Source organism: Lonchura striata, chromosome 3, assembly GCF_046129695.1.
Source record: "Lonchura striata isolate bLonStr1 chromosome 3, bLonStr1.mat, whole genome shotgun sequence".
NCBI classification, from domain to species: domain Eukaryota; kingdom Metazoa; phylum Chordata; class Aves; order Passeriformes; family Estrildidae; genus Lonchura; species Lonchura striata.
In genome coordinates, this window is record NC_134605.1 from 91,046,157 (window position 1) to 91,068,071 (window position 21,915).

Genomic DNA, 21,915 nt, shown 5'->3' on the forward strand with positions numbered 1-21,915 from the left:
AAATGTAAACATTCAGACACAGTACATTTAACAGCTTTTCATTAAGAAGCTCCAGATTTTCAGAATCTGAATAATGCTGTGTCTAAATTTAGAAAAGTCCTAAAGTTCTATCTGGCTTGCAACCTACATATCTATGCCAATGTTTCAATTAAAAATTCACTTATCCTTAAATACAATTATAATGAAATACATAAAATTAGATCTAAATTCCAGAATGGCCATCTAAAACTGGAATTCTAATTTGAGCTCTCTACATAGCTATGCAGGAGCACATAAATATATAATTATGAATACAGGAAGACCTTGGTATCACAAGAGAAAAACTTGCATGATAACAATTTACTGCTTTTATTAGTGCTCATTTTTACAATTATAAATGATCCTTAAAGATCTATAAAATAAAGCAAAATTCTGGTGACCTCTCTACTCCCCATATTAATTTGGAAATGTCCATGCAACACAAGAGAAAGCAATTAGTCACAACCTTGAACACAGTCACACTATCATAGGGGTGATCCTTTAGGACAAAACTTCTGAGGTAATCACAGACACAATGCAAGTAAACTCAGAGTATCTCCAGAAGCCTCTGGGGTTGCTTCATTCCCAGTACACTTAACTCCACAGAAAGGAAGTCTGTTAGAACTCCCAAAATATCCCAGCTAAAACAAACACTACTTAGCAGAATCCCAACAAAACTGCAAAAAAGTTGGAGCAATCATTTTTCAAGAAGTTTAAAACAAACAAACAAAAAGAACAGTCAAAAGAGTGCAGCAAATTAATGTCACAATTAAATCAAAAGGTGATACTGTTATGTTGAGATACTAAAAAAAAATCCTATGACTAACCTTCTCTCTGGTATGAATTCTGGCCTTGGCAGCTTTGATTGTTACTAGAATTCTTAGTATTCCCTTTTCATTTTGTGAGCTTTAGCTTGATATAGCCTAAAAGTGAATGTTTTTGCAACATTACAACCCAAAGGGGCTGTCCCTGCCCAGACTGCATGTTCCATGCTTTACCTGAACCTTTTCCAAGTTCTTCCCGTGTCCACACAAAATTCCTTACAGGGAGAAGAAAAATTTCTGTCGTACAAGTCTTGAATCAAAGACATCTTACAAATTGCAGAGAAAACTCACCAGTTTATACTTGATACAGATGCAAAAACTGGTGGATGAAAATTCACAGCAAAATTTCACTGAATTTTTAAATCAGAAAATTACATAGCTGCGTGGTTGTTAATCAGTGAGCAGCATTTATTATAATCCCAAAACCCAATGCCATGAAACCATTGAACTCCTCCTGCATCTTAAAATGTAAATTCTAATGAACCACTTTTGAGGCTGTAGCTACTGGGTACTAGGATTGGTTTTTGACCACTGGGTTGTGTTTTGGAGGACTGTTTTCTGTTCCTAAGTTGTTTCAGAAGCAGTTCTTTTCCCTTCACCCATTTACAAGCTGATAAATGCCTACAGTTGCAGTCTATCAAAAGCAGTCTTAATGAAAAGGCTCTGAAGAAAAGCAATTGTTATCCCCAGACAATTTAATTTAATGAAATAGTAATTGGCTAGTGGGAAAAGTCAACATATAAGAACATGAAAGAAATAATATATTAATGACCTGTTTAAAAAAAAAATTCCCCAGCTCAGCCAGGATTTGCTCTCTTTCAGGCAGACCACAGCCTCTGTTTTCCCCTATTATCTGCACTGTAGTGATGATCTTTACCTTCTCTAAAGTGATTCTGCATTGCATGACTTGTGAGGTTCACTTTATAGCCCTGGTGTTACCAGCATCCAGTCACATCAAATAGAAGAAAGATATTAATTATATTTTATGTTCCTGACATATATAAGTACACTTGTTAATAGCTACTGATGACCTTCTACAAAAAACTTCTGAAAACATAGCCACTAAGTGCTGTTTCTGAGTATTTATTTCTATGCAACTGTCAACATTATGTTACAGCAAACCTGAAACAGATTTTTGGGTAGTATAAATATCTTGAGTTTTGAAAAAGAATTCAAAAACTGTAAGTAAGCGTAGTATAAAATATGGAATTGTATTTTTGTTGGATGTTCCTTACACTTTAAGACTTTTAAGAGAATGATAAGAGCATGCCAGAAAATTATTAACTCTTCCCCAAAATATGCAGTGGCAGCTGCTTCTAATGTTTTGAAACTAAGTCACTAGAAAGCCTACAACTGATATGTATTCTGCAACTATTTGTATGAAATAAAACATTTTAAACGGATGTTTCAAATTATGAATTTTTAAATAGAAATAATTAAAATGTATGGAGAAAACCCTGTGTTGGGCTGAACCATTCACTACATACAACTACTACATTGCCTTCACATAAATTCAAAACTTGCTTAAGACTTTCTGAAGCCCCGTTGAACTCACCTATGGAACTACTTCAGTCTCTACCACAGCAACAAAAACATCCATATCCAGTGCAAATAACAACAAAATATACATGTACGAACAAGTTTCTAGCAAGAATACAGAATGAAATAAAGTACATAGCCCAAAGATAAATTTAATTTTCTGTAATTTATCAATATTCAAATGCAAATGGTAGGCTGAATAAGGAGTCAAAATGGTTAATACTTACTCAGAAGACATACTTGTCATAACTAGTGTCCTTGTTGGCTAGAGACATGAAAGAAACAAGAAAACATAAAAAATCTTTAAAGAAAACCCCACCCTTTGAAAAAAACCCTAAATTAGAAAATGTTGTGTTAAAAGGTGCAAACTACTTAATAAGTATAATATCACCTGGGGAAAAGTCTGTAGTAATTAACACATATACTAGCAATATTAAACTTTGAGGACATGGAAGGAAGGAGAACCCTTCAACCATGTTTTATGTCAAAGCATATGATACAGCAGAAGATAGGAATGCAAGCTTTTTTTAGTAAAAGCAAAATGCAAAAGATTTCCAGCCTGAGATGCCACACAAATCTACTTAATTTTCATCAGATGGAAAGGAAAAGGAAGCTTATCCACAACAAAGAAAACCTGTAATTTAAAATTCCAGTTTCTTCCAAAAGAAAGGTAGAAACCAGCTGGGATGCTTCAGAAACAAGAACTATCATTTTAATGATTTTGTTTTTATTTTGATATTTTTTTCTGGGGCTTTGGTACAACTTCAGTATTTTATGTGAAGGTTAAAAAAACATTCTTTCACTCTTCAGTATTTTCTAGTGAATAAAAGTTGTCCAAATAATATCACAAACAAGGTATACTCAAAGAATACAGCAATCTTCAAACCAGCAATTCTGAGACATCATAAGCTGCACTCCTTCCTTCTGCAATACTACCTGTAGTTTATGTGAGAAGCAGGAATGTTTGTCCCATTTGGACTTCAAATAAGCTTGGGAAGAATAATTATTACAGAGGTCAGAAGAGGAGGAAGTTCATCACCATTGACCATGAAAGCCTACAGTATGCACAAAGGCAGGACAGAACATCAATTTTAGCAGTATCAGAGATATACATAACTACATAGAACATGGTCATCAAAAAATATATGTAAGAAGATGTTTTGATCACCTTAGCTAAGAATTACTTGTAGCTATATAAACATGCACAAAGATATATATATATATATATATATATATATATATATATATATATATAGAGAGAGAGAGAGAGAGAGAGAGAGAGAGAGAGATGTATATAGACAAACATTTTGATTTTGTAGAAAAAAAGAAGACTGACTGAGTTTTATACAATGATTTCAAAAACCTTCTTCTAATTTTAAAAATCAGTATATTAATTTAAAGTACTTCTTCATATAGCTACTGCTCCATATGAAATGGACCCCAATATATTACTACAACCACAAGTATTAAACTTCCAAAGTCTCCACTAAAATTCAGTTTCTTTTGAGTAATGCACTGAGGTAAGAGTACAAAAATATTTCTAATTGGGAGCACAGACAAAAAAAATATTTCAGGGCAATTAATTTTACCCTGTAATGAATCAAAGAACAGAAGAGAGAAATCTGATGTAATTCCATCTGACCTCTGTCATCAGTACAGAACAGTTCTCTATTGAACAACCAAGTAATCTCTCACATTTAAGAAAAGAGCTGGAAATACCTGTTTAGACTATTAGACTAACAGAATGTACACTAATAATGTGCACCGTGGCTATTCATTATATGAACACTCTTTGCATAAATAGAACACCATTTAGATATCATTGACAATATAAAGATAACAAGCAGTAGTAATTTCAACATACATGTGGCAATTTCATTGTTGTTGTGTACATTTAAAAAACAAAATCCTGATACTATAGTCTTCAGAAGTAACATAATGAAGCATATTCAATAATTTTTAAGATTAATGATAAACATGCACTCAGACCACACTATGTAAGCTCTACAATACTTCAAACAGACCATGTATACAATGTGAAAATGTAAGCCCAAATAACAATAAAACAAAATTAAACTTTAAAAGAAAAAAAGATGAAATTTTTGCATTGAAATATTTGAAAGAAATTCTATGCAGCATTTTTGGAAATACAAGTTTCCGAATTCTAACTTGTTGTCAGCAATACTTACTGATGATGTCTCACTCTACTGCTAGCCTGATAGCTAAAAAGAATGTGCACTTATCTTGCTCAAATTTGGTTCTATTCTTAGCCCAAAGAATTTCTACTGCTTTACTTCCAACTCCAAACAAGCAGTCACATTTAACTGCTCTTGAAAGTTCCAACTCCGTTCTACACTGGAATTTTATATGCAAAGAATTTGAGCAAAAATAATGACAATGCAACAATATATGTCAAATATACCTATCATAATATGAATATACTAGCATTAAGTTACATACACTCAAAATTTGACAATAAACACTCAAAAAAAGACATCTAGTAACACATTGAGTAAGGGTTCTTGCAGTAAAAGGACTGCTCATTCCTGCACAGGTTCAGTCAGATGATTAAAATCAGATGTGAGGCCACATTATTATGAGTATATGCCTCATACTGTCTTAATATACATTGTAGGATCTCTGTAAATTCATGAGTGTTAAAGGTCTCTGGGATGTAACAGCCTGGGAAGGCAAAAGACAGAGCTTAAAAACAAGGTTTTGCTTTGTTCTGTCCAGTCTTTCTGAGTGGAAAAACTCATCTACATCAAATGTGCATATTTCAGCATGGTCATGACATTCTCCTATATTACCTGAAGCCAGGCCCCATTGCTATCACAATCAAGCTCCTTGCCTAAAGGTCTGGAGTTAAATCCACACACAACAATTCCACTAGGTTCTTGAGAGTGTTTGTCTTATAATAGCTCTAAAGTAGATCCTGATATGTCAATTCAGAATGTGCAGAAAAATATCCTTCCTCGCATTTCTTAATAAATGCTATGGAAGTATTACTAATCATATCACTATTTTTGCCAAACTTGGCTTAAAAAGAAGCAATACTATAAACCAAGGACAGTACAGCTTGAGATCCTACAGCTGCTTCTTCAACTGCAGAGCAGAAACGTGTGTTAGGAGTTCCTTAATACCTTGTAAGTAAGTAAGTAAAAATAGTGGATCCACACAAATCAGGAAATCTACAACCGTGCAAGGTCAGCCGTTGAATTGTAGCTTTTATGTTACAACACATCATGTACAAGACGATGCAGTGAATATTCTCAACAAATGTCTTGTCAGTGCACTTCAAAGTGGTTCAAAGACTCATGAATGCAGAAGGGTGCACACAAAATGTAGAAACCAGAAATAAATTTAATTTCTTCCAAGCTATTATTTCGTTTGCATTCAGAACTGCATATTTTTGCAAGTTAAAGGTCATTTGCTAAGCAGACAATATTTTGTTTTATTGCTTCAATAAGACAAGCAGTACTCTTTAATTACAGTTACCAAGTGGAAAACTTAGCCAAACTATGTTCTAATTTTCAGTTCTACATTTTTCAAATTAATTGCTTTCTCCCCCACCCCCTACTATGCAATTTTTCTTCTGTGCTTTTTGTGTCTGTTTTATTTTACATGTTGCTTTTATTGAAAAAAAAAAAAAAGAGCATTTACTTTTCTGACCAGCAAAAAGACATCTGGTGAGCATCATTATGAGTTATAATGCACGTTTGTAGCAGGATTATTATTAATAAAACACTGGAAAAGGTGGTATTAAGTTAACTGGTCCTTTTATTTATCATTAATCTCTGAATCCTGAAGAGTTGCATATCCATATTCCAAATCAGAGCACACGCTTCTTTCTGAATTATTTTTGAGGTCTAGAATACAGACTTGGTTATAAATTATGGCTTCAGCTTTCCTTTATATATTTCTTTGAAGCACTGTAGCATTAAGTACTTCTTTAGTGTCTGCCAACAACAAGATGTTTCTAAGTCATCTGAAATACAGAACATTCATTTCAGTAGCTAGAAGGAAACAGTATTTGCAAAGCTCTGGAGTACTTAAAAGTGATACTTCCTATTTGTTAACTGACCTACACCACAAAAGAGGTATCTAACCTCTCAAAATTTGAGCTGCTGTTTCTTGGAGCTGAAGGACAAGAAGAAAAAAGTCCTATTTTGTACAACCTGCTTTTCAAAAAGATGAACTCAAACTTTGCTTTGTAACGTGTGTCATGAGTTCTTTTTCATAAGTGACAAATGAATAAAAATGAGACCATAAAATGTTTTCTCAGACTAGCTCTCAAGAATGAAGAATTAATTTGATAGGAATAGTTTTAGATTTGTCACTGTTTAAATTCCAGCCTATGTATATTAGATCTCATTTTATCTTTCTATCAAGACCCAGGTCTCAAATATTTTTCAAGAAATTATTTCAACTAAAGCCCTTTTAAATTGTATATTATTTAGTCCAAGTTTTCCTCTTGTGCCTTAGAGTTGACTTAAGTTCTGAAAGAAATAAACCTCACAGTTGTCTCAAACTCAGATGTTTGAGTGGAGTGAAAAAAGACCTCAACTTCAGAAGATACTCTAAGTGGTTTGGCCAATATGCAGGGGATACAGGACTTTGGAGGGTGGGAGGTGGGCAGGAAGAAAACAGTACATGTGTGAGCAAAGATAGTTTAAGGGAGAGTATATTATACTATCTGTTTTATAATCTTCAAATCCCTTTTTTCTCTGGCTATTGTAGGTCCATCAGATGGTTTTGAAATTGGTTTCCTACCCTTATATTGAATTTTGATCTTTACAACTGCATTTCAGAAGTAGCAATCTTCAGTCTTATTAGTACATGAACAAAAAGACAGACAGGGTTATATGTAGCATAGGAATATTAATTTCACTCTGCTTGTATTTAAGAAGATTGCAATGAGGATCCAAAACTTTAAGGCTGTTTATAGAAATAATTTATAAGTAGTACTACATTAATTTATACAAATAATTGTGGTTCATAGCTGAAAATAACTGGTAATTGTAATGAATGATAACTATTCTGTGTTTTAAAACAGCAATTATTCAAAGCTGTAATTTACTTTCTAGCTGACCTTTCTCTTATCAGTCCTTTGATACTGTCATTTTTCATGTTTCCTCTGGCTGCAAAAGTCAATTTCAACTGTAATTTCCTCAGCAAACATAGTACCGATGCTTTGGTCCTAGAAAGATGCAAAAAAACGAACCCATCCTAACCAAATCCAGTATTGTCACATGGAAAGATGAAAAAATGAATTTGTCTTTTAGAGGACAGAAAAATTACATGATGTCACAGGTGCCTGGGCGTCATTTTTCCTTCACTGCCAAATAAAAGAAAAAAATGAGAAATTCTGTAACTGAAGACATAGGAACCCCCAGAACTTCTGTTGCAAGATAAAAGTGAATGAATAGTTTCATACTTTTCAGACTAGCAGTGTCAGAGTTCATGACTTAATGACATTCTGAGTTTTTCACATGCAACCAATCATAGCTAACAACTATATTTAGGAAATTCTTTCTAATACTACAGTTCAATAAAATAATAATTTAAAAAATATTTGCACCATTTCTCTCCCACTTTTTTCTTTAGGCAAAGGAAACTAACTTACATTTTCTAACTTAACTTTTACATTGCCAAAAGTCAGCAAAAAGTTGCAGTGTTTAAGCCATAGCCACTGGAAAAAAGTATTAAATAAAAATGGTGTATAATGTTTGGTTGCTTTTATAACGCTTCATGAACATATTTTGATTGGTATGAGAGAGACTAATTTTTACAAAAATTTACATAGTCTGATTTTGTTTAGAAAAATATTCTCTTAAAATTTAAACTTTTCAGTGCAACTGTCTCATTGCCAGACATTGCACCTGGTTAATCACATTGCACTCTTTTGTGAAGTTCTTTTTTTTACTTTTCAGTCAAAACCCTGTCCTTTCCCAAAATTGTCTCCATATGAATCTGCATAGTCAAGATGACAAGGAACATTTTCTAATAAGTTTCAAAAGCATTCATGACATGAATGAAACTATGTACTGCTATTTTTATTGATATTTGAGTGAAATGGTATTATCACCAAGCTGAAATGGGTGGATAAAAGAAGCCATGTGAAAACACTAAATAGGTATTTTCTCTAGCACCTACTTAGCTTTGCTACTGTTAAAACACCTCACAGACCATGCTTTGCAAGCAGACACCATGTAGAACCATTTAAAGATACCTCTGACTCTAAGGGCAGATCTGAAAAAGGGGAATAATAAAGAAGAATTTCATATTGCTTTTTGCCTCTCTTCAGTTTATAATTGCTATGTTGAGATCTTAAGACAAATGAGTCAAAATTAGCACTGATGTATAATGCTCTTGTCGAGTAATTTCACTAGAGAAGGAATCAATAAACCTGACAAATGTCCAAGCATACTTTCTCCAAATAGCCTTAGAAAGAGCCATTGAGTGTGGTTTGTGGATTTACATATAACAGCTTTAGTCAGTTTTCTGTACCAGGAAATGAAACTAATCTGGAGAGATACTTTAGCCTAAAGAGTACACTATCTTAAATGCTTCTTAGGACATGCATTTAGAGTGATTTACACATTCTAGTTATTAATTTTACACATAATATATTTAGGAAAATAAAGGGAAAAAAATTTAAAAAGTCAAAAGGAGTAAAGTCCAGAAAAGTCAAATAATATTTTTAATCCAGAGACCATTGTTCCATGGAAATTAATATCCAATCTTCAGGATGTTTAAAATGTCAAACAACTTGGTAATTGCACCTGCACAAAACCTTTGCATAAAAAAGTTTCAAAATCTGTGATCAGTCTCTTTGAAACTCCACCAGTATCTACCAATGAAACAACTAACTTATTTTATATGGTTAACAAGAGCAGACATCCTTTAGTGCTTTATGACTTTCCATTCTCAAAAGAACTTAGCACTCATTTCAATTGTGACTTGCTACTTACTGATTAAAAGAACTAATATTTATTTTCCTGATCAGTTTTATATTTACTTTAAAAGATTTTACAAAGGAAAAACACTAAAACAATGACTCACTGATAACTCAATCCTTTCTCCCTTTTTTATAGCCAAACTGAGCTCAAATACAAAATTAAGAAATTTACCAGAATCAAAAAGAAAAATCTTGCATAAATCTTCATTCTGCAGAAACATCCATTGGCAATGACCCAGTATAAAACAAATTTTTAAAAACTGCTGCATTTAGTAACTCTTCCAAAAGGGACAGGCAAATTTTCAGGTAACTTTAGTGGCTTTTTAGCTTTTTTCAGTTTGAACTGGCTTACCAATCTCTTTTATGATGTCAGCTTGGCATGAACTCAGCCACCGCCAAGTTATCAGAGCGCTCATTTTTATGATTATAGACCAAGAATATTAGCATAATATTTCAAGAAAAGGGAGATTTGGGAAAAGTTTTAAAATTTATACTGTAAAGAGAATTTATTTTAATTTTTGTAAATACAAAGACACTCAATGATCCTCCATGAACTAGCCTAACAAAGCAATGTTGAGTTAAACTGACCTTTTGGAGTCTTCCAGCTTTTCTTAAACCCCCAGTGTGTTTATTCTTTTGTTTGTTAAAAATTTTGCAAGAGCCATCAGTAACGTGACACTCTTCATCTTCATCACCTAGAAACCAGATTTAGAAACTTAAAATGAAAAATGCACTCTTATGAAATGAGACTGCAACTAATTATTTTATCATAGCACAGCAGTATGTACCCTTAAGATCCTTCACTGCATTTCAGTTAGGGAAAAGGAATGACACTCAAGCATCTGATTTAATCTTTGAGTATCTGCTCTTATAAATAAACCAGTTGTAAAACTCCCAATTTCCTATATTTTGAAAACTATATATTAACTACAAGTAGAGAATCTGCTAAATTGCTTTCCATTTATTATAAAATGTGCAATTTCTCTGCACAAGACATTTGGGTATGAAGCTTCAGTGGCTAGATTTTCTTTTTCTTACTGACACATCAATGCTTTCAGTACACGCTTTGTCTAAAATGACACAGAGGTCTGAACCTTTTTTTTGAAACATTTTGCATGCAAATCTAGCAAACTGTTGGCAGGCAAGGATTCTGTGCACATAAAGGCATATCAGACCAATTATATACAAAAAGGAATCATCCATAAGAATGCACTGTCAAAACCAAGTATTTTTCATTATGTATTTTATTAATTCTTCATCTCTGTCAGGATGACTTTAAGAACTAAATAATAAACTTGTCAATCATTTGAGAAATTAGCTTGCCTGCCTAAGATGAAAAATTTTGATCTATATTTTAAACAATTAAGCTTTAATTACTCTAAATTTAGGGAGAGAATTTTTCCCAAATGTCATTCAATAGCATTTACTTTAGAGCATTTATTCATTTTTCATTTCAAAGAAACGGGTGAGATCAGTTAAAGAAAGTTTAATTAGTGATTAAAGTAACCTAAATTTATCTCCTGCCAACAAAGTTTCTTTGATAAGTTTTGGAAAATACTGAAGGGCACTATCCCTATTTAGTATGCATATATAACTAAGAATAATTTGTTTTTCCTCTGTCAGCTACTTAAACTCTTAATTCTTGAGATGACAGAACATCAAATTACAATCCAGTATGATTACTCTCTTTTACTGCAATCTTTAAACTAGTCAAAATTTATTGTAGAAATTTTTGTGTAATATACGTAAACCTAGTTTTCAGGTATAACTGTTGATTTAAATTCAGTATTTAGGTATATAGTGTCACATAATAAAGAGATAACTAATAGCTATGTTAATTTTATTTTCAATCTGAGGAAGACTGATGGCAAGTAGAAGAGGATAAAGCCTCTTGCCACACAATAAAGAAAAGAATTACCTCTTTTTCCATAAAAACCAGAACTTTAAAAGATGTATTTCAAATCTTTAAAAAATAAAACAAATTACATGACTGCATAGGATGTAAGAGTATCATGTACTCCCCTGCTTTACCCAAAGTAATCGCTGTTAATTTCCATTAGGTTATTTCAGGTTTTTGGGGTTTTTTTGAGGGGTAGCTTGGGATGGGGACTAACAGTTTAAAATAGTGTAATACTCTTTTTACTACTCTTGGCCTGAATGCTCAGGCTCCACAGCACTTGTCCTACTTGGGCTTAAACTCTTAAAAGCTGTATTCTTGGACTTCTTTCCAGTTTGGGTTCGCTCCTGTGGATTCTTCATATTTACAGGAAAGCAGGAAGAGAGGATAACGTCCCTTATATCTGATTATCAGCTCACAGATAATAAGGGCTATTCTTTGCTATTCCATTCCTGTCTATTAGCACTTCTCAAGCACCTTTCAGCTTTTCCATCCTATAGGTTTCAAGCTTCACTGTTTTCTTTTTTTTCCTGATTACTTCTTTTTAAAGCAGTCACTCAAGCACAGATTATGAGTTTTCATCTTTAGTAGCTTTTCCTAGAGAACTTTAAAGTTGACAGAAGTTTTTGAAGCAATTGCATCCAGTGTTAATTCTCCCTAAACTAAGTTCAAATATGCAGGTAACTCCTGCCACTGCAGTCAATTAGATCCCCTAAATTCTCTTCCAAAACACTGCTCAATGATTGGCACCAAAATGAACAACTGAGCCCTCTGAAGCATTATCACAAATTAGAGTGATTTTACTTTGCAATTTAAGCTCCTACTCATTCACGATCATTTTAACACCAATGAGAAGTTTTGAACCAGAATATTATCTTCAAAATTCCATTTGATATTTCTATTGAACTGAAAAGCAGTGATTAGGCAAAATGAGCTAGTTCTGCTCAACCAAATAAACCATATCTATCTAATAAAATATTTTTCTATAGTATAGATCTCTACTTCAAAAATATTGTTATGAAGTGTCACTTAAGGCACGTTGTATCTGCTATTTTGTACTTATCCACAGAGGCATTTACCCTAACTATGAAAGAATTAAGTCCAAATTTGTCATCATTAGTAATCCTTCAGGTACACATGCACAGAATATTTAATACCTTGTGTTGTTATTATTATTGTAGATATTACAGAACCATGGGCAAGCAAGTTTTTATTTATACAGAACATAATTTCTTCAAGTTTTCAGAAAACATATGTGCCCCCCACCCCAGGTCCTCAGAGAGAGCCTGTTAATGGTTTATAAAAATTTTATGTAGTTTTATGTAGTTTGTGCTCTAGGACAACTGCCATCAGACTTTGGCAAATTTGACTACATCAAAATAATCCTTTACCTCTTCCTCTACTCAGAAATACTTGTCCTCTTTTGATTTAGTAATTAGTTACAATTCAACTTTTTTGTGACAATAAATAAAATAAGAAATCAAGGAAGAAACAGCTTTGTTCTTCATGCCTCATTTGTTTTTTAAAAGGACATAAAAAATGTCAATAGAGGACATTATAAAATATTTTTAGTGAGCCTATCTTCCTCCAAAGCTGAAAAAAACCAAAAGGCACATCAAACCTAAAGAAGTTTTCACATGTGCTTTTGAAGACAGAAACAGTATTTTACCAGCATTAACACCTATAACACCAAGAACCTCAGGTAAAACTCATTAATCTAAATTAAACACAATGATTTCTTGAACAAAATAACAGAATGACATTCCAGATTTTCCAGCTTAACACTGAACTACATTAATTACAGTACAATAGGTCTTAGTTTAAGTCTTTTTGCCTATTAAGATAATATTTGCCTTCCACATTACCATAAATATATAAAAAATACTCAGATAAGCCTTAAGTTTATTTTTAAGACTGGAAGTAAGGCTGAGTTCAAATTTCTAAATGATTCTCGCATGATAAAAGATCAGAATACACTCTTGCATTCCTTGTCCATTATTATTTATTGTTGTAGCTTGCAGATGAAAAGTCATGTGACCTGTTGATGAGCAAGATGAACATAAGTAGCAGTATTTATTTCAGCAGAACAACTGGGCAGCCTTGAATGTGCCCTACAAAGGAGCCTGAAGCTTGCTACTGCATCAGCATTAAGCCTTGAAAATTTGGTTTCAGATTAGCCCGCATATTCTACTTTAAAATGAAATGTTCCAAGTAGTCTATGGAAAAAAAAACGATTATTAAATCTTCTTGTCATTAAAGATACTGGATAAAAGTGCCACTGATAAAATCACAAAAAAATAGGCAAGAAAAATGTTTGATATTTAAAACAGACATAATAATTGATATGGCTATTTGATTACTTGTGATCATATATATATGATGAAGAGAATTCATTAGTTTTTGAGAATATACTGGATTTACCAGCTTTCAAATAATGTACAGTATACAGAAAAAAACCCTCCAATTTACAATTTCTTTACTAATAGAAGCAACTTACATTTAATTTAAAAAGCAAATACTTACTTCATAATTAATAAAAATCAATTATTCCATAATAGAGAATCACAGGAGTAAATGTAATACAAGATTTTTTTCATTTTCTACCACAAAACTTGCATTATGAGGGAAATCACAACTTCCCTTACATTATTGATTCCTTCCATTTTTAAGTGATCTCATTCGAGCTGTCAAACTTGAGGTCCTTCTTGACTACACGAAAGATGCATGAAGCTGAATATACCATACTTGCAAAAATGGCCATCACTCATATAACACAAATACTATTAAAATCACTACAAACACAAAGTGAGACTTAGACTTTCCAAACAAAAAGGATAAAAAAGTATCAACATTGGATAACTTATGTTTGCTGAATCCTATTCCTTTTTTTTTGTTCTCTAAAATCTATTATTTTAAACACTGTCCAGCATGAAAATAAGTGTGACACGCTAGAACAGTGATCATAATTTAATTGCTGGAATTTAAAAATTTTAATTAAATCTAAAACTAACTGTAATAGCTAAGTTTAGTAAATAAGCCTGATAGAGTTCAAGAAGCATTTGAACAATGCTCTCAGGCACATGGTGTGATTCTTGTGGCTGCCTTGTGCAGGGCCAGGAGCTGGACTTTGGTGATCTTTGTGGGTCCCTTCCTTCCAGCTCAGAATACTCTGTGATTTTTCTCCTTCCCTATTTGTTTCCATGACTGTATAATGGAAAGCAGACTCTTTGACACTAGGAGCTACACAATTTAAGAATCATCTTCTAGTACATATGGCAAAAAACACATACAGTGGGTTCATGTATTACATAGAATCATTTAATAGTTTTGGGTTGGAAGGGACCTTAAAAATAATCTAGTTCCAACTCCACTGCAATAGACAGGTATACCTTCCACTAGACCAGATTACTCATCCAACCTCACCATGAACACTTCTAGGGATGAGGGGTCCACAACTCTGGGCTACCTGTTCCAGTGCCTCAGCACACTCATAGTAAAGAATTTTTTCCTAACATCTAACCTAAATCTACTCATTTTCATTGAAGACCATTCCCCCTTGTCACATCACTACATGTCCCACAAAAAGTCCCTTGGCAGCTTTCTTGTAAGCCTCCTTTAGGTACTGGAATGATGCTCTTAGTTCTACTCAGAACCTTCTCTTCTCCAGACTGAACATCCCCAACTTTTTCAGCTTGTCTTCATAGGAGAGGCGCTCCAGTCCTTTGATCATCTTTGTGGCCTGTTCTGGGCTTGTTCCAACAGGTCAACTTCTTTCTTGTGCTTGGGGCTCCAGAGTTAGAGGTCTCCAGCCTGGATTTCTCCTACAGCAGGCAGTTTTTATTCTCCCAATTCCTGCTTTCACCTGCTGCAACATGGGTGGCATGGCTGACGCACTTGCTGGTGAAGCCTGGAGCAAAGAACCATGGTGAATATTTCAGCCTTCTCCAAATCCTGGGTAAATATCTATACCATTCCTTAGAGGACCCGTATTTTCCCTAGGTTCTCTTTTGTGATTGACGCACATAAAGAAGCTTTTTTTAATTTACCCTTCATATGCTTGGCCAGATTTACTGCTTTAACCTTCCTAATCAGATCTGTGGCTGTTCAATTTCTCTGTGCTCCTCCCAGGACACCTTTCCCTGATTCTGCTCTTTGAAAACTACCTGTTTTTGTTTAAGATTGTCCAGGAGCTCCCCCTTCATCCATGCAGGCCTCCTGGCATTCTTCCATTATTTCTTCTTCACAGGGATGTGTTGTTGTTCAGTCTGGAAGAGACAATCCTTGAATGTCATCCCTTGGGTATCTTTTCCCATGGTACCCTACCAAGCAAATCCCTGGTGAAGACAAAGTCTGTTCTCCTGAAGTCCAGGGTAGTAAGCTTGCTGCATGCCCTTGCTGTCCCAAGATCTTGAACTCCAGCATCTCATGGTCACTGCAATCAAGGCTGTCTTTGAGCTTCACATTCCTCAGCAGCACCTCCTTCTTGGGGAGAACAAGATCCAAATAGAACCTCTACTTCACGGCTCATCTATCACTTGGAGCAGAAAATTGTCATTTATGGGTGTACATTTATACCTGTGTAACATACACCGGCATCCAATGTTTTTTTTAAAAACTGCAAAAAATTATACACTCCAGTTATTAAAATACAGATGTAATAAACTTAAAATGGCAGCTCACAGTTCAGCAGCTTATTATTCACATGTATAGGCACAGTCATGGTTCAACATTCCCACTGGATTTCATAAGTCTGATAGCAAGTTTGCTTAGCCCTTTAAGTTGATAATTAGTTTTTATAATTAATTGATGCACTACTACAGATTTTTCTAGGGAAGATAAATTATTAAAATACACAATTATAGTTACAAATATATAAATAATTAAAATACACAATTATAGTTACAAATATTCAACCCCATGTAAAGCTTGACAAAGTTCAAAATATCAAAATCTGAAAATTATTCCAATGCAAGTTAGGAGCATTTTCCAGAGAAGTTCCTGAGATCCAATATTTTAGTATATATTTACATAAAAATACTTTATGCTGAACCAACCTGAAAATGCTTACGCATAAAAAATACTCTTAAAATTATAATTAAAAATTAAGATCAGCTTCAAAGTAATGGTTGAAAAAGATGCTTACATTGAAACTCTTGCAGGTTTTATTTCACCACACAAATAAGACATTGCTAAATCCAATACTTTTTTCCACCAGAGATTTTGGTAACAATTTTGGTAACAATTTTCACTTGTGGAGTAAAAATAGTTTGAACAAGGGAACCTATGATGAGACCATGGTTTCTTAAACAGATTTTGAATGGCAACAGAAAGTTAGGAGACTAAAAGAAACAAGGCTCAACATTACTTTTGTTGTGTATAGTGAGCAGTTTCCTTATCTCTTATGGTTTTGTGTTTGTAAGGTATGGGAAAACAAATAGGTGCTCTTTTGGATTCTATGCATTCATTTATTTGACTCAGTAATTAAGTCAGTATCACAGTATTTTCTTCTTTTGGTGTGTTTCTGAAGTATTTTTTCTTTTGGAATGGCAGTTCATTTTGCAATTTAGTTGCATTAGTATATTTAATGCAGTATGATATCTTTTGATTTTCCAGCTCTATGTAGTAACTTACCAGTAGTATAAGCACAGACATTTACACTATTGTAGGATTTTTCATGAGCATGCTGTGGCAGCCTGTTCACATCATCAGCATCTAGAGCTTCTCCAGTGTGATCTTTTTCACCGTCTGATATATTTAATGGTATGCTTCCTGGATGTTTAGCTAGATTGATTTTTTGCTTTCCTGGAAAATCATTTACTGAAATAGATGTCTTCCTACTTATCTTAGTAGTGTTACGTAGCTCACAGAAACTCACATCATGTAGGTCCATGTTTGTAAAAGAGTCTTTGCAACAAATTTCAGGAGGATTCTGTGATTCCTTTGGAACTTGTATCTGTCCTGCATTTTCATTTGAATTACATGATGAAAAGAAGTCTTCATAAGAAGCCTCTTCAGTGCAGTAAGACTTGCTATAAGTAGTAACTGCTTGCAAGAATCCCTTAGAGACTGATGCACCCAGTTCTGAGGTAGCCAGCTTCAAACTTGGTAATGTTTGTCCTTTCTTCCTCCTCTTGTCTTCAAGAACACAATCATTTCTGTCAACAGGGAAGCTTTTATTCAGTGAATATGCATTTAAGTCTTTGCTATTCATAGGTGAATTAGAGAGACTGTCAATCAAAACAGGAACAGTATTTAACTGGACTATTTTTTTGGAAGGAGTAATATGACCAAAGCCCTCAAGAACAGAACTTTCATTTGCAATTGAAGTAGTCTTATTCTTCTTGTTGTTCTGATTTTTCTTTGGAAGCATTAAATCTTTCTTTCCTAAAGACAATCTGTCATCCAAAATGGGCTGTATAATCTGTTCCTTTGTTAAACTTCTGGCATGTCGTTTTGGTGTTAATGTCTTCTCCTCATTGCCATGTGATGGAGAATTCACTGATGTACTCATGGACACATGAATATCAGTCCAAGTATCACAGGCATGCTCTGCTACCTCTGTTCTCTGTCCCTTTAATGTCTCAGTTCTCCAAAGATAATCACAACTTGAGTTCAAGCAGTCTTCCATTTGTTCTTCTGCAAAAAAAACACAAGTGGCAATAAAAATATATTGAACAAAATAGAAAGTATCAATTTCTTAGTGATATATATATGGAATTACTGAATTGAACGGAAAAAAAAAAAAGTTTTGGCAACTTCTCTGGATATTATATGGCAAGTCAACAAAAACTGAACAGAAAATGGACTTGAAACAAAGCACATTCTGTGCTAACAAGAACCTATGACAGTTCTAGCTATTGTGTCCCGTTACCTGGTCATAAGCACCCACAAGTCCCATTCTGCTTTCTTGAAATAGAACAACAGAGCAACTCATTATTCCTCTTGCATTTGTAGAGAAAGCAAGATGATATTCTGATAAAGTTAGCTTTAGTAAAAGTGGAAACTCAATAATCATTTTTGCTACCACAACCTTAGTACCACCTTGAAGATTTTGCAGTTAAGATGGAATTAAATACAACACCATACTATCATATCACATACATCAAAACCATGCATTAAAAATAATTAGAATGTGATAAAGAATTATTTCTTGTAGCTATTCTTATGAAATTAATTTGTGTTGTGTCACACAGAATCTATTCATAACTCTTCACAATAAATTCCTCTGAAACAAGCTATTTCTGATAACATTCTTTTTAAATCCTGTTGTTCTACACGATTATTGCAAGAGAAGCTTTTGCATAAGTAGCTGTTGAGTGTAACATCACACCAATACTCCTTCTGTAAGTTCTTGATGTTATTTGATTACTAAATATAGACAATATTTTTAAACATTATAGTGTAGTTATCTATATTAAGAAAAATAAAATATATATAGAGAAATTTCACATGATATGATCAGTCTCTTATACTGATAACTGATGAAGTCAGCTTCAATTCTCAAATTAATCCTGGCTTCTTGAACTTTCTAAACCATTATTGACCAATCTCATATATCTCTTAGGCACAAATATAGGGGACACTGTCACAGAGCACTGGAGATGGAACATACACTGCATGCTGTCATGGGAATTGGTGGTCTGCTCTTAATGTAAAATTACATTGTGTAGTTGCAAAGTTGAAGGATATATGCAAGGCAAAGCTCTCAAATCACAATGTTCTACCTCATTAGCACATAACTAATCTACCAAAGTAAAAGTTTGCTGGCACAGCTATGCTACTTCCAGTATTCAGCTATCACTTGTCACTAATATTGCATGAAGACATAACAAGCTGTTGCAGGCTGCAAGATACCTACTGTGTTCTTAGGTAAGCCAACATGACAGAACTCCTATATGATGTCAATAAAATATAACACCTCAAAATACCATGTGTATAGCTTCCTTTTGAGGGAGAAGGCAGAGCAGGCAAACTGCTCTAATGGCCCTCATTACAAATTCTAAAGACTCCCATCTCCTCACTTTTCTACTGAGATCAAGGCCAGCATCTGACTTGAGCTTTTTGCCCCTGTAACTGACAGATGACACGAGGTCTGAAGCACAAACCTATTGCATACATAATCAATACTACTAAGATGTTCACTGATGTAGTTCAACAGACTTCACAATCTCTTTTCTTATGCCCTGCTAATACACCAAAACACAAGAACAAACCCCTAACTTGATGAGAATAATTTTATGAGGTTCTTACCTTGCTAACAAATTATTTTAATCCATCTAAAACCATAAAACATTTAAAAAGCTGATTTATTTTTATTTGTGTTATTTCTTCAAACTTGACGACTTAATCTGAAAAACACATTAGGCTAACTTTCAAATTCATGTTTTTCAGCTGAAAATTTGGAAGACATTTCCATTCTTTGAAGTCTTACCCTCATTCAGATTTATTTTAAGCTTCCCACATCACACTCTTGGGTGTGCACTCTGTGTTCTATATATGATCACTGTTAAGAGCAGAAAAGATTGATACCATGTAGGACAGAAAGTTATTAACAGGGAGTGGTATGAGTAGAGAGGAGGAAGTGAGGCAAGCAATACAGCAGTAAGGCAGAGCATTTACCCAGTGATATTCCTCATGCTCCATTTTTCTCGACTTCTTAGTACAACAGCCATTCTTTAGTAAGGAAAAACTAAGATAATTCAGCTTTAAATATAAGAGATAGAGAAAATAAATACAGATCTCGTTTCAGTATACTGTACTTTCCGAAGTAAGAGATAAAGGCCATGTATTATTTTTAATTTCTGTAATATATTGATTTGTGTTAGTTACCAGGTAGCAGCCCATCTTCTGAATTAGTTAAGATACAAGAAGAAAGTGGGCAGTCTCCTGGTGAGCTGTTTGGAAGTGCTTGAGTCATTTGTGAACCTAGGAATATAAAAAAGCTCTTAGATATGTGTAAGATTTTTTCTAGGTAACTCAGTAGCACATTTTTCTAAAACTATTTAGAAATTATTACTGATATTTCTAAGGCCTGTTGAGGCATTTTCCTAAAGAATCTGTGAAGTCTTTCAATTGGCAATCACATCTTGATATAGCAGAAATGCTTTTAGGAGAGAAAATAAATACAAGAATCACTAAAATAAACTGAGATTTAATTTTTCATCCATGCATTATTATTTACTTTCACAAATGTTTTTGAAATTGGAAATTGACAGTCAAGCGGACATGCACATCCCAAAACTTCAAATACTACAGATGCTGCCTCACCAAAAGATGTTCCACATTTAACATTTTTATAGTAATTGGCAAAACCTAATGACTTAGACCTAAATATTTTCTCAGTAAGGCAATGCAAACACTAAAAAATCTGAAAACTACAATCTAGATTTAATTCATTGGAATATACATTTAAAAATCAACTGTATTTGTTTAATTAGACTATTCAAATTATTTATTTTTTAAGTCCTGTTTTTCAGTACCTGGACAGGTATCTCATCAGTTTTGGGGTCCTTTTAAAACTGTTGATGTGGGAGTAATAACATTACAATCTTTGTCATGCACAGCATCCACATTAAAATTTAACAAGAAATAAGATTTAGAATTTCACTGTAAAGTGTAAGCAAGAGGTGATAATATCAATTTACATGGCTAGAAAGTCCATCTTAAACATTAGTCCACTTCAGCAGCCTAGTGATCAAAAAATTATTTTGCAACCACTGTGTTCCAGACATGCAATCAAGGTAAGAAAAAAATTCTAAAAGTGAAAGCACAGGTGCATGAAAAAGTCAGCAATAAAACCAGCAGCCATTTGTGCATATTCACAAATAAGTAACATTCAACTTCTTACCAGTAGGAGAAAGATTCTCTCTTTTTTCCTTCATATCCTTTATTCTTCTTTCCATTTCATTGCATTGATCTTTTATCTTATTAACAGGGCTGTATATAAGTGAACCATTGTCTTCAAATAATAAAACTGGTACATCTGTATCTGCACAAAAAAAATCTAGTTATATGTTAGTATTTAAATGCTGTAACAGTTTGAAATGATGTTTCTTTTTTAAAAAAAAACTTGGCAAAAAAAAAAGTTTTCTTAAATCAAGATTATTACAGATGCCTTAACACAACAGTATGGCAAAGAACTCTGTAAAAATGACATCAACTTCATTTCTCAGGGCAAGATGCAAAAAGCTTATAAAAACCTCAACCAACAAATGCCAAAACCCCATCAATTGCTTTAAAAAAACTTCAGGTCTTAGTAAAACACAGTTCTCACCAGCATTAACTGCTGTCTTTTGTAGAGCTAACTCTTTAGCCATTTGGTTCAGTCTTCTCTGAAGCTTTCTATTATTTCCTGGAGTTTTTTCAACCAAGTCTTTAGGCTGCATACATTTGTGCTACAAGACAGAAAAAACTCTTAATTATATGTATAAAACTGCCAAAATAATGACACCTCCTATTTTGCCTACTACTTTGTCACAGTATTTATTATTGCTATTTATCACAGAAATTAGCAATTTGCAAAGTAAACTTTAATATTAAATAAGAAAGAACCTAACAAACCTTTTTTTTTTGCTTGCAGCAAAGTTAAATATTTAAAGGTAGTTTCTAAGAAAACAAGTATTTGTTACAACTCTGTAAAACATAAACCACATGGTAGTCATGTTTTTTTGAATAGC

General features: G+C 33.5%; 1 protein-coding gene across 1 annotated transcript in view; it reads right to left on the reverse strand.

Annotated features, from left to right (window-relative positions):
- The window catches only part of MCPH1 (microcephalin 1), a 122,607-nt gene that overhangs the window by 90,794 nt on the left and 9,898 nt on the right, over positions 1 to 21,915 (reverse strand). The window contains exons 5-9 of the mRNA XM_021551276.3: positions 21,513 to 21,633; positions 21,087 to 21,227; positions 16,871 to 17,875; positions 9,931 to 10,037; positions 2,609 to 2,646 (exon numbers count right to left, since the gene is read on the reverse strand). Of these exons, the coding sequence (XP_021406951.3) occupies positions 2,609 to 2,646; positions 9,931 to 10,037; positions 16,871 to 17,875; positions 21,087 to 21,227; positions 21,513 to 21,633 (1,412 nt within the window). The remainder of the gene's footprint in view (positions 1 to 2,608; positions 2,647 to 9,930; positions 10,038 to 16,870; positions 17,876 to 21,086; positions 21,228 to 21,512; positions 21,634 to 21,915) is intronic.